The sequence below is a fragment of the Labeo rohita genome, unplaced genomic scaffold, assembly GCF_022985175.1.
Source record: "Labeo rohita strain BAU-BD-2019 unplaced genomic scaffold, IGBB_LRoh.1.0 scaffold_1632, whole genome shotgun sequence".
Lineage (NCBI taxonomy): Eukaryota > Metazoa > Chordata > Actinopteri > Cypriniformes > Cyprinidae > Labeo > Labeo rohita.
In genome coordinates, this window is record NW_026127816.1 from 385 (window position 1) to 13,407 (window position 13,023).

The following is a 13,023-nucleotide window of genomic DNA, read 5'->3' on the forward strand; positions in this document are numbered from 1 at the left end:
TTGTCTTGTTGGAAGGTAAACCGATTGCAACCAGTCGTCCTGTCCCTGCAGCTGAAAAACTCCCCCACAGCATGATGCTGCCACCACCATGCTTGGGAGCTGTATTGGACAGGTGATGAGCAGTGCCTGGTTTTCTCCACACATACCGCTTAGAATTAAGGCCAAAAAGTTCTATCTTGGTCTCATCAGACCAGAGAATCTTATTTCTCACCATCTTGGAGTCCTTCAGGTGTTTTTTAGCAAACTCCATGCGGGCTTTCATGTGTCTTGCACTGAGGAGAGGCTTCCGTCGGGCCACTCTGCCATAAAGCCCCGACTGGTGGAGGGCTGCAGTGATGGTTGACTTTCTACAACTTTCTCCCATCTCCCGACTGCATCTCTGGAGCTCAGCCACAGTGATCTTTGGGTTCTTCTTTACCTCTCTCACCAAGGCTCTTCTCCCCCGATAGCTCAGTTTGGCTGGACGGCCAGCTCTAGGAAGGGTTCTGGTCGTCCCAAACGTCTTCCATTTAAGGATTATGGAGGCCACTGTGCTCTTAGGAACCTTAAGTGCAGCAGAAATTTTTTGTAACCTTGGCCAGATCTGTGCCTTGCCACAATTCTGTCTCTGAGCTCTTCAGGCAGTTCCTTTGACCTCATGATTCTCATTTGCTCTGACATGCACTGTGAGCTGTAAGGTCTTATATAGACAGGTGTGTGGCTTTCCTAATCAAGTCCAATCAGTATAATCAAACACAGCTGGACTCAAATGAAGGTGTAGAACCATCTCAAGGATGATCAGAAGAAATGGACAGCACCTGAGTTAAATATATGAGTGTCACAGCAAAGGGTCTGAATACTTAGGACCATGTGATATTTCAGTTTTTCTTTTTTAATAAATCTGCAAAAATGTCAACAATTCTGTGTTTTTTCTGTCAATATGGGGTGTTGTGTGTACATTAATGAGGAAAAAAAATGAACTTAAATGATTTTAGCAAATGGCTGCAATATAACAAAAGTGAAAAATTTAAGGGGGTCTGAATACTTTCCGTACCCACTGTATATATATATATATATATATATATATATATATATATATATATTTCTTTTACTGACCCAAAAATTTTGAATGGTGATGTATATTAAATAATTTTCTAATACACTTAAAACATAAACCACAAATATGTTAAGATAAACAAGCAAGCTATTACTTTATGACCAATCAATTTCCATGTTTTTATTTTTTTTATTATTATTTTTTTTCTTCACAGAGTATATTGGATATTCTGCATATTCAAAGAGTTAAGGCTTTCTGTCCAATAAAATGTTTTACAGTTGGACAATAGCTAGATATATATTTTCAAAATAAAAATATATTTTCACTATACATTTACATTTAAAGGCAACTTTTCCAGACATGGAAATTTTTAAACTCCTTAATATTTCCAGTTTTTCCAGGAAAATGAAAATTGTTCACTTAGGAAATCAGAACAGAAACAGCCTTACATTTAATATTCTTTTCTATTACTTTTTAAATAATAATCTACTGCCTTTGCTAATATCAAGTCCTAAATTAATACACACTTCAATACTAAATAATAATCGTTCTTTTCTTTTCTTTGTCCCCAAATATATTCAAATATTATCATGCAAACTTTCTGAAGCACATGATGGTTTGAATCACTAATATCAAGTGCTGATGAATCTATTGCCATCACATGCTCAATATCACAAAGATTATAAATGATTGATGATGATTGAAACTCATCAGTATCCTGGGATTGAAAGTTTCTCATCTTGGATTTTTTATTTCACCTGAGCATATGTCACATCACTAGATCCAGCACCTGAAAATACAGAAATTAATTTAAAAAATACATGTTTTATTTTTATATATAGTATTTCAGTTTATTCTTCAATTCTTGATTGTGGTTTGTAGACACATTTTTTTTTCTTTTTCTTTTTTTTTTTTTTTTTTTTGTGAACTGTGATTGATGTTTATATTTTGACTCACCTTGATCTGTTTTCAGTGCAAGTTTAGAGTAAATGCAGTCAGGACTCTCAGTTTTATTCTCTAAAAGATGACAACAGTTAATATCATTAGCACCTACTGTATGTCCAACAGTCATAATATCAATATATTTATAAAATCGCTACAGCTAAGGTATGTAATTTACCTTTGTTTTCTTTCTTTTTCTTCTGTTTCTTTGTAGATTTCAGTTCAATCTCAGCATAGGTGAGTTCAGTAGACTCACTTACACTGTCTACAATGAGCAATAGAGAAAGGAAAAAAACTAATTTCTTTACAATGAAACTTCTAATCATAATGACATAAAATACATTTAAATTATGTAATTTACCTGTGCTTATGTCTTTATTAACAGCTGCATCAACAGAGTCATAAATATGAGCGGTTCCTGTGAGTTAATACATTTTAATAATATAATTTCAAACTGAAAATGTTAAACTTTAGAAATGAAAAATTATTTAGTTGTCAGATCCATTCTGTTATAAAAGTTATCCATAAGTGTCTTCCACCTCCGCTTGTAAAAATTTATAGGTATTTATGATTAGTAATGGGTAAAGACTGACCAGACAGCGGTGTCTTGTATCCAGCTTCACTCTGTTTCTGGTCTGATGTCTGACTGTTGTTCTGCTGTTGACTGACCGTAGAGGGAGACTGAGATCTTCCACCTGCACAAACATAACATGTCTTTATTGGCAGCTGGATTCAGGAATAACCTTTAACTTCCATAAAACCTTTTCAGTCCACAAAATGTTCTTCACAGTGGAAAAAAAGGGGTTCTTTAAAAAGATTTTTTAAATGTTCTTCAAACCCAGAAAGAGAACCTTTATATTTAAAACTGCATCATTGTGAAAACCTCCTTTTAGAGCCTTTAGTTTTAAGAGTTCATCTACAAATTAAGACCAGAAAACACCTTGTAAAATGGAAACTCACATTTAAAACAGAGCATTTTGCAAATATGTCATGGAAAATTATTTAACCTTTGTTGTTTCTGTAGCGCCACAGCAGGATCAAGAAGACAATGATCAAAACTGTGACAGTCAGTCCTGCAGTCACTCCAGTTATTATGGGTTTGAGACCATCAGATCTTGAGTCTGTGGAAGCTGAGATATATTTTCCATTTAGATTAGTGCTGTGAAGTGTACAGAAATATGTCTGTAGAGTTTCTAGATCTTATTCTCACCTCTGACTGAGATCCAGCTCTTGGGTGACTCTCCTCTCTCTGGGTGTTTGCAGTAGTAGAAACCCTCATGTGACTTTGAGACAGTAGTGATGCTCATCTCTGTAGTTTGATTCTGGATGAGTGATCCATCTTTATAGAAATCAGCTCTGAGGTTTGGTGAGGTTGTATGTTGATATAAACAGTGTAGAATCAGATGATCTCCTTCAGTCACAGGATGAACAGGACTCTCCAGAATCACACCAGCTACAGAAACAGAGCAGAAAACAAACAAACAAACAAACAAAAACAAAGAACTGATTGCATAAACAGTATAATTATATAAACAATACGACAACATTAAAAAAGGGAAAATTAATAAATTCTGAAAGACAGACTCACAGTGTACAGTGATATTAACAGGATGATGTTTCCCTCCAGATTCAGACTCACACCAGTACACTCCAGTGTCTGATGTGTTGGTGGAGCTGATTGTACATGTAGATCCTGTTTGTGATCCTCGACGTAATGATGAACAATCTTCCAGCCGTCCACCGTCTGTGTATCTTCTCACTCTCCATCCAGTAGAGTTACTCTGGTCCTCACAGCTCAGAGAGAGAGAGACAGATGTGAAGTGTTGAGTTCTGCAGGGACTGACGATCAGAGAGACTGGAGAAGAAACACCTGAGATGACAATTACAGCTTTAGAGTCTCAGATTTGAGCACAGAAACTCTCTTTATTAAATATGAACCAATCGTTTAAGTTCTGTTTGAACTCACCAGTGACCCACAGCAGCTGTGTGTTGCTGTACTGTGTTTTATAGACTGATTTCTCTCTCTCTGCTCTGCATGAATAAACTCCTGTGTGATTTAGAGCAGCAGAACTGACAGTGTAGTTTCCTCCTGCTCCTCTGCTGCTGTCTGAGAGCAGATTATAATCATAGCTGTTCTCTGTAACACCAGAAAATGTATTCAATATTAAATGGTATTTTGGACTTAAATAAAATCAGTTAATTCAGATGTTACCACATTAAAGGAGAAGTTCACTTCCAGAACAAAAATTTACAAATAATGTTCTCATCCCCGTGTCATCCAAGATATTTATGTCTTTCTTTTTTTAGTCGTAAAGAAGTTATGTTTTTTGAGGAAAACATTTCAGGAATGTTTTCTATATAGTGAATTTCAATGGTGGCTGTAAGTTTGAACTTCCAAAATGCAGTTTCAGTGTATTTCCCAGGCGAGGAATAATAAAGGGTCTTATCTAGTAAAATGATCGGTCATTTTAATTAAAAAAAAAAAAAAAAGACATTTATATACCTTTTAACCTCAAATGACATACCCTAACTGTGTTGACCCGGAATGCAAAAATGGCAAAGCTTGACAAGGCCAGCATTTGAGGCTCAAAAAAATATAATTTCTTCTTTTTTTTTTTTTAGAAAATTACCAATTGTTTCACAAGATAAGACCCATCTTCCTCAGCTAGGATCGGTTAGAGCCCTTTGAAGCCACATTTAAACTGCATTGTGGATGTTCAAACTCCTGGGCACCATAGAAGTCCACTATATGGAGAGAATCCTGAAATGTTTGCCTCAAAAAAAAAAAAAAAATCTTTACGACTGAAAAAAGAAACACATGAACATCTTGGATGACAAGGGGGTGAAGTCCATTATCTGTAAATTTTTGTTCTGGAAGTGAACTTTTCCTTTATACACATTGTAACTTACCTGCTGAGAGAGTTAATGTGAACCAGCTGAATGTCCAGCCTGTAGAGAAACTGTAAACCTCACAGATTAGAGTCACTGGATCTCCTTCAGTCAACCACTTCTGTGGAGAAACACTTAAAACTGCTCTGGGATCTGAAATAGAGAAATCACTCATTAATAACATGTTAAATGTGTTTGTGTGTGTATGTTTGTTGTGTCTGTACAACAACAAACAAACAAAATACATAAATAAATAAAATAAAATTTTGATAAATAACATATTACAAAAACATGCCACTTTAAAGGTGTGTTCACACTTTGGTTCGTTTGGTTTATTTGGTCTGGACCGAAAAGGAAAATTACACATTTTTGGTCCTGGTCCGCTTAGTGTTCACACTGACATTTTTAACAGCGAACCTAAAGATATGAACCTAAAAGCATACTGATACGTTCACAACCTGACTGATGGGTTGAATGATGTATACGTCTTGACGGAACTCACCGAACATTACAAACTAAAGGAAAATGTGTGTTCAACATAAAGTGGTGCTGCGGGTGTATGACATCAAAGTACCCATTCACTGATCGCTCTGTTCAGCGCCGCTTTAAGTCGAATACACCTAATGCCGTCTGCTGGACTAAGCGTGCTCAGAGTTGCATTTAAATTATTTTATTTTCATCATCTGTGAACTCACAAAGAGCTCATAAAAGGCACTTTACCTCCTTGTACGCAGGGGCGTTTCTAGGATTTGAAAACATTCTGGGCTGGTGCCAAAACATCAGGGGCTAGTGGTGGTGGATGGGAGCTCACATCATACTTACGTAAAATTTTGCTAGACACAGGTGGGTGAACCTGGATCCTTCTAGGGAGGTCAATGTCAATGACCAATGACCTGACTCACCCCTCTTCTGATACTCTGAAAACACTGGATCATCAACTGATTGTGTGAGCAAAGTCATATTGTGCTTTTGATTTTAGTTAATTTGACAGATACTTTGCCAAAGCAGTGGCACAAAACAGTGTTGTTACACTATGAAAAATAATAAATCACTGCAAATAGCAAACAAAAGTATTATAACAAAATCATGAAGTATTATATTTTTATTATAATACTTTATCCTTTTGTTATGATACTTTACAAAAATACATTGCAAAATACAAAATACATTAGACAAATACAATAATAAATTTGAAAATGTATTTACAACTGTAACAAATATATATTTGCATGCAAAAATAGGGCCCCATTTTATTTTTTCCAAATTCTTTTTTTTTTTTTCCCTGTTTTAATTTTTGCGGACTCCTTTTTAATGGTTAAATTTTATTAATCAAAAACAACAACAAAAATGTGTAATTAATTAAAACAATGAACTTTAATGTCAATTTATCAAAAGTTATGTGTAGGACCCTTTGAAATTGTTGCCAAATTTGTTTTGGCATGTCTATTTATTTGAATGCAACTTTTATTTATTTCTACAACATCCTCATGAAATTCTGTGTTGTGTATTTAAATTTTTCTGGTTATCAAATAAAGGCATAAAATAATAACTTATTTTTTAATTAATGAAAATAACATTTTATTTTTGGCAAATAACGAGGATGTACTATTTAAATGTAAAAGATGGAAGAAATATTGTGTGACAAAGTTTTATTAATTTTTCAACAGTAGCAGTAGTAGTAATACTATGGTACTTACATTCTACTGAATGATAAAAGTAATATATAAAAATAAAGTAATAATAAAGTATAAAGTAATATATTTCTGGTACAACGTCTACAAGCTAAACCGAACTTTTATTTTGATGGGTTGCCATGAATAACTTTAAATTTCTGTGTGTATATGACCCTGGTTTTACTCAAATAAAACAGTGAAATGCTCATGAAGTACTCTCAGAGCAGTTCTGGAGATGTTGTTCATGCATTTTTTATGGCAGACGCTGAAATTATGAAATCACAGCGAGCGTTACGTGTGTGTAGTAAAAGAAACCGCACATATGTCTGCACCATTCATTTATAAAGAGACATGCAGAACATGCAGGATTCATATTTAAATGGTATTTTGTGGTTGAATATTTACAGATACTAGTCCATATCGCGATTTGATTGAAGTGAATGACCGACTTTTGATTAATTCATTCAAACTTTGACAATTCCATTAATTCCTCGGAAATCATAGGGCGATACCAACCCAAGACCCATCTTTTTAGCGGTCTCGGTCCACTTGTTTGGTGCGCACCAGGGTTCACACTTCTTCAAATGAACCGCACTAATAGAGCAATCACAACAGGGTTTGTTTTAATCTCATCAAACATGATAAGTGTGAACACACCCTAAGACATCCCTTGGTGGGGATCAAACTCACAAACTTTAGGTTAATAGCACAGATACTGAACTACTGTGCCACACCACCTACATCTACAGCAGCAGTTAAAGAGACACATTATTTACTAGAGTGTTAGGAAGGTACAGCAGTTTACAATAATTAAACTAAACAATAAATTTAAATAACTGAAATAATAATTAAATTAATAATTTAAAATGCCAAAGAAATGGCATAATTTCTAACCAGTAAGTGGTGCTGTCACCAGACGCAAGGCCAATGAGAGCCACAACATTTATTTAAAAATAGAAAAATAAAACCGCTAGATACATCATGATTAATTCATTTGGGTTTAATTTACCAATGGTTGTAAACATCCAGCCAATAACTGAGACAATTATTATTATTATTAGTATTATTATTATTATTATTATTTTAAAGAGAAGTGGAAACAGCTGAAAACATATTCACTAAAGGAGGCGTTTGGCTCCAAAACTCTCTCTGACACACTCTCTCTGTTTAAGTCTACATTAAAAACACATCTCTTTAACCAAGCATTCACATAATGTATCTCATAATCTTGTACTTTAGTTATATCTGATCAAATGCACATTATCTGCCTAGTTTTTGAACATATAATTTTCTGCTTGGAACAGCAGAAGATCTGAGATGACCAAACACTTGAGAAGAGATGATCCCAACCCTGAACCAACATACACTCAAAAAAATATTTCAGCCCTTAACTTAATTCAATTACATACAAAATTTCCATGCATTTAGATTACGTAGTTTTAATTTAAACAAATCAATTAAACTTAATGTGATTCAAATGCATCAGTCTTACGTAAATGAAACAGGTAAAGTTGATGTAATAGTTCCCAGTGTTAAACAAACCCTGCTCAGTGTTCATGTGTTTCCACACTACAGAGTGTTCAAGTAGCATTGACACAGTGTTGGAGTTAAGGAGATCATTATGTCATGATTGACCAATAATGATGAACACCTGCTGTTTACAAGCAGAATCACCGAAGGAAAGAGAAACACAAGAATCAGACACAGCCAAAGATAAAATTAACTTAAATAAATGAGGACATTAAATCTCTGATTAAACAACTCCACAAACAACATTACAGTTTGACTTGATTTCTGTCATATATCTATAAATATTATTTCAGAACATCTAAACAGAGGTTTAGATGTTTTTTTTTTTTTAAAGTTTCAATTGACCTCACCATCATGGCGAACAGGGTTTACTTTAGTTGGGCTCTTGACTTTTGATTTGTTTATGTTAATTTTTTTGGCTGTTGTTATTATGTGTCTGAAGCACATTTATTACAACAAAATAAAAAAGCCAAAAAGAAGTCTGATTTGGAGTTTTTGGTTAATTTTTATCAATGGTGACATTCAACAGCTGCATGCTGGGTAGCAGCAGAGTACAAAACTCACCCATGACTCCCAGCATGCAGCTGTTGAATGTCACCATTGTTGAGATTCAAATGCTGATTCTTGATGTCTGTGTGTGTCTAAGTAATACTGCAGATCTTAAAGTAGAAATAGTAACAATTCATACAACTACTGTAAATATAATGAAACTGAGAGGTAAACCACTGAACAATATCAGCAAATCAGGCCGCTTGACAATGATCACAACATCAATAATAATTAACCAAGAACACTTAATAAGGACCCCTTTTTTTGCGCTATACAAATGTACTCTACGAACACAATTACAGCAACCAAAGAACAAAAAAAACTATACTAAGAAAGTCAAGGGTCAAGAGCCCAACTAAAGTAAACCCTGTTCGCCATGGTGAGGTCAAATGAAACATTTTTTAAAATAAAACATCTAAACCTCTGTTTAGACATTCTCAAATAATATTTGTGGATATACGACAGAAATCAAGTCAAACTGTAATGTTGTTTGTTGAGTTGTTTAATCAGAGATTTAATGTCTTCATTTATTTAAGTTCATTTTATCTTTGGTTGTGGCTGATTCTTGTGTTTCTCTTTCCTTCGGTGATTCTGCTTGTAAACAGCAGGTGTTCATCATTATTGGTCAATCATGACATAATGATTTCCTTAACTCCAACACTGTGTCAATGCTACTTGAACACTCTGTAGTGTGGAAACACATGAACACTGAGCAGGGTTTGTTTAACACTGGGAAATATTACATCAACTTTACCTGTTTCATTTACGTAAGACTGATGCATTTGAATCACATTAAGTTTAATTGATTTGTTTAAATTAAAACTACGTAATCTAAATGCATGGAAATTTTGTACGTAATTGAATTAAGTTAAGGGCTGAAATATTTTTTTGAGTGTAAATATTAAACGTTTCTGTTTAGTTGTTTTGCAACAATTTGTATTGTGAAACACACTATATAAATAAATGTGAATTGAATTTAACTGAAAAACATTCTGTGATCTGAAATAGAGAAATCACTCATTAATATCCTGTTAAATGTGTGTTTGTGTGTGTATGAAGAGATGATCAAACTCACCTGATACTGTCAGTGTAACTGCATCACTCATTTGTGACCAGCGTGATCCTTCTGTCTCTGATCCTTTACAGGAGTATTTACCTGCGTCAGACTCAGTAACAGAACTGAATGTGTGTTCCTGTAGTTTACTGACAATCCTGGTTGAACCTTCTTTATACCAGCTGTAGCTCCAGCTAGTGACGACTCCACCATTTATGTCACATCTGAGAGTGACTGTGTCTCCTCTGAATACATGTTGAGCAGGTTTAATGGTCACTTTGGGTTTTGGTCTTTCTGCACAATGACAACAATTCACTATGAAAATAATGTGCTGTTTTTATTGTATTAATACATTTACTTCATTGTAAAACACATGCTAAATGAGATTAGACTAAAATGTTGTTACTTATAGTATTTCAGTATTTGTTTTATGAAATTACATATGAATTATATAACTAAAATATACTTGCCTTGTATTGTCACTATTACTGGTTTACTGTAACCTGTGTAATATCTTCCTCTTCGTGCTCTGCACCTGTACTCTCCTCCATCAGAGACTTTCACAGGATTGATTATTTTAGTTGCAGTTTCAGTAGATTCACGGTTTGAGTGTTTTGTCCAGAGAAACTCCCATCCATTGTGTGACTGAATCATCTCACATCTCAGAGTAACTGAGTCTCCAATGAACAGTGAATACCGTGGTACAGCAGTCAGAATAGGTGTAGCAAAATCTGTCAATATAAAGATGGATCATAAGTTATAAAGGTTTTCTAATAGAAGATTTTGTCTTCTGGTAAATTATTAATATAAAGATCAGAAGAATGTTAAATCTCACATGGCAGTTTTGAGACTTTATTAATGTAAGCACCCACATAGCTGATGATCCAGAATTTTTTATTCAAACCTGAAAAACTTCTGGCACTTTCTCCTCAGATCAACCCTAACCTAAATACACAGACTCGCTCGGCAGAAGAACACCCACAAATTTTTATGTTTTCAGTGATGTGTAGGTTTAGGGGCGGGGTTAGGTGTAGGGCATTCATACAAATTCATACATATTGTGCAACTCGTAAAATACACACGTTTTAGCTAAAATCATATGAATTTGTACGAGTGAGGTCATACAAATTCGTACAAACTAGCTACCTCGTAAAATATGTACAAATTGCTGTAAGATTGGGCTGAACATACATGCACTTAGATCACACCTGAACAGAACATAAAACACTGTTCAGACTTGATACAGTATGTTAATTTCACAGACAATGCAAGAAATAAAAGCTGCAAGTAGCAATTACAGGAAGAAACCAGCTTAACATTCTCATGACACAATGAAAAGACTTCACAAGAATTCACAAGTTCACCTGCCCATTCAGTCCTGCTAGATAATGGTAAACAAACTCGGCTTGCTGTCCCCGAAGGAAACTCAAACCAGAGGCTCAGCTTGAGCTCCAGCTCCAAGTTAGAAACTCCCAAAAAGGCTTAATGAGGACAACAACCGACTGTGAGTAATTCAGAGGTATAAAAGAGAAGATCACTGCTGCGGTAAATGAATCAAAGTAATCTACTTTGCTAGTAGATCACAATTTGTTACCGAGTACACCTTCTAGAGCTGTTATGTGATCTTGCAACAATAAAATATGATATTTCTCGTTGAGATGAAAATCTGTCTTGTGATATTACCATTATGAGGTCTGAGGGTGAAATTAAAATAGAAGACTCCACCGCTATGGTGTTGTTTTGCTTTTATATAAAAATAACAAAACATTTAATTCAGTTCCACTTCAATTCTAAACTGAGAGCATCTGCTCTGCTCATCTGAGCTGCAGAGTCGCACACAGTGCAGCAGGAATCAGAGTTCACTGATCACATGACAAGAGTGAGGTAAGATGACTGACAAGACCATTCTTTGGGCAACAGAGACTTATCGTCTGACAAATGTCTCATCTTGCAGAATGCACAAGAGTGAATTCAAAAGCGAATGTAAAATGTGAGTGTGCATTAAAAAACGATTTCAATTCCCTGCATTTTGAAAGCAGCTCTCTCATACAATATCTCCCAAAATCAAACCTATCTTTGGCTAGACTGTGTAGTTGTAATAATTTCTTCACTCTGTATCATGCTTGAAGAAAAAAAATCTCTATTTGCACTTTGAATATTGAGAGAGAGTAAATCATGTACAGTCCTATGGTCTGAAAAGACTCATGTGAAATCATGCAGGAGAAAAGCGGTCAGTTGAGTTGGCAAAACCTTTTACAGTGCTTGGATATCATAGTCCTTTACTGCATATGATAATTCATACTCAGCAAGTAGAACTGAAATGACACCCACAATATGATTAAAAATTTCAAATGCACCTGCAGACTATTTACTATTTTTCAGCCAAATAGTAACTTATAACCAGCCCTGAACTGGCCAGAACAACTTTTAATAGTGCTACCCCCAAACAACCATTAAATCAATGTTAAAAGTAGTTGATTTGTCAGTGTTAATGACATTGAAGTAACTTTAGCTCCCGCTATTAATGTTAAAAAAAAAAAAAAGTAGTTTCAACAAACCACCATTGTTGTGATCAGTGATCGCTTTAGATGGCTCTTGATTCTTTGTACTTTAAAGTTTGATTTTCTTTTACTTTTGTAACATTGTGTGAAAACACATATTCCATTGGGGTCTGATGATGGTGACTTTGATCATTGTAAGGTTGTGCAAGTAATTGCTTATAATGTGTGATACTGGAATGTGAGATTAAAGCAAAAGTACAATAATCATGCTTTTATGAATTAACAGAAAATGCAACAAAAAAAAGAATCGTTAAATTGCTGAATCAGTTAGACATCAAGAATCAGCATATGAAACGCAACAATGGTGACAATCAGCAAAAGAAAATGTTATGCAGAAATGCATGCTGGGTATCAACATAGAAAAAACTCATTCATGATTCCCAGCATGCATTGCAGTTGATCTGTTTATCTGAATTAGTCTGATGATTGTCACCATTGTTGAGGTTTGTATGTTGAGTGCTGATGTCTAAATCATTCTGTCTGCTACCACAGATTTTTGTGACACAAACTCATGAGTAATGAAAAATCATCAGTATTATTTTGCATTATTTTTGAACTTTATTGTTACCTGATACTCTTCACCAGGAAGAATCTACATCAAATTGACTTTAGAACATCTCTTTTTAAAAGCGTAAGAGTTTGCACTAAAAAAGTATGGCAGCACTGAAAATGGCTTGATTTGAAGAACGGCAAGAATGAAGAACCCAACTAAACCAATCACTGATCACAGTAATGGTGGTTTGTTGAAACGTCAAAATTTTTTATTTTTAACATTATTTGATTTAATGC

General features: G+C 34.7%; 1 protein-coding gene across 1 annotated transcript; it reads right to left on the reverse strand.

The window, feature by feature from the left end:
- Positions 1-1,282: 1,282 nt before the first annotated feature.
- Positions 1,283-9,967, reverse strand: LOC127158674 (Fc receptor-like protein 5; the record flags this gene model as incomplete). Its single annotated transcript, XM_051101710.1, has 12 exons — positions 1,283-1,826; positions 1,994-2,053; positions 2,157-2,243; positions 2,340-2,396; positions 2,572-2,673; positions 2,986-3,108; positions 3,189-3,431; positions 3,567-3,848; positions 3,945-4,113; positions 4,500-4,504; positions 4,889-5,020; positions 9,695-9,967. Coding segments are annotated over 12 exons (1,574 nt in total), but the record flags the coding sequence as incomplete, so codon positions are not given.
- Between the last annotated feature and the right edge of the window lie 3,056 nt (positions 9,968-13,023).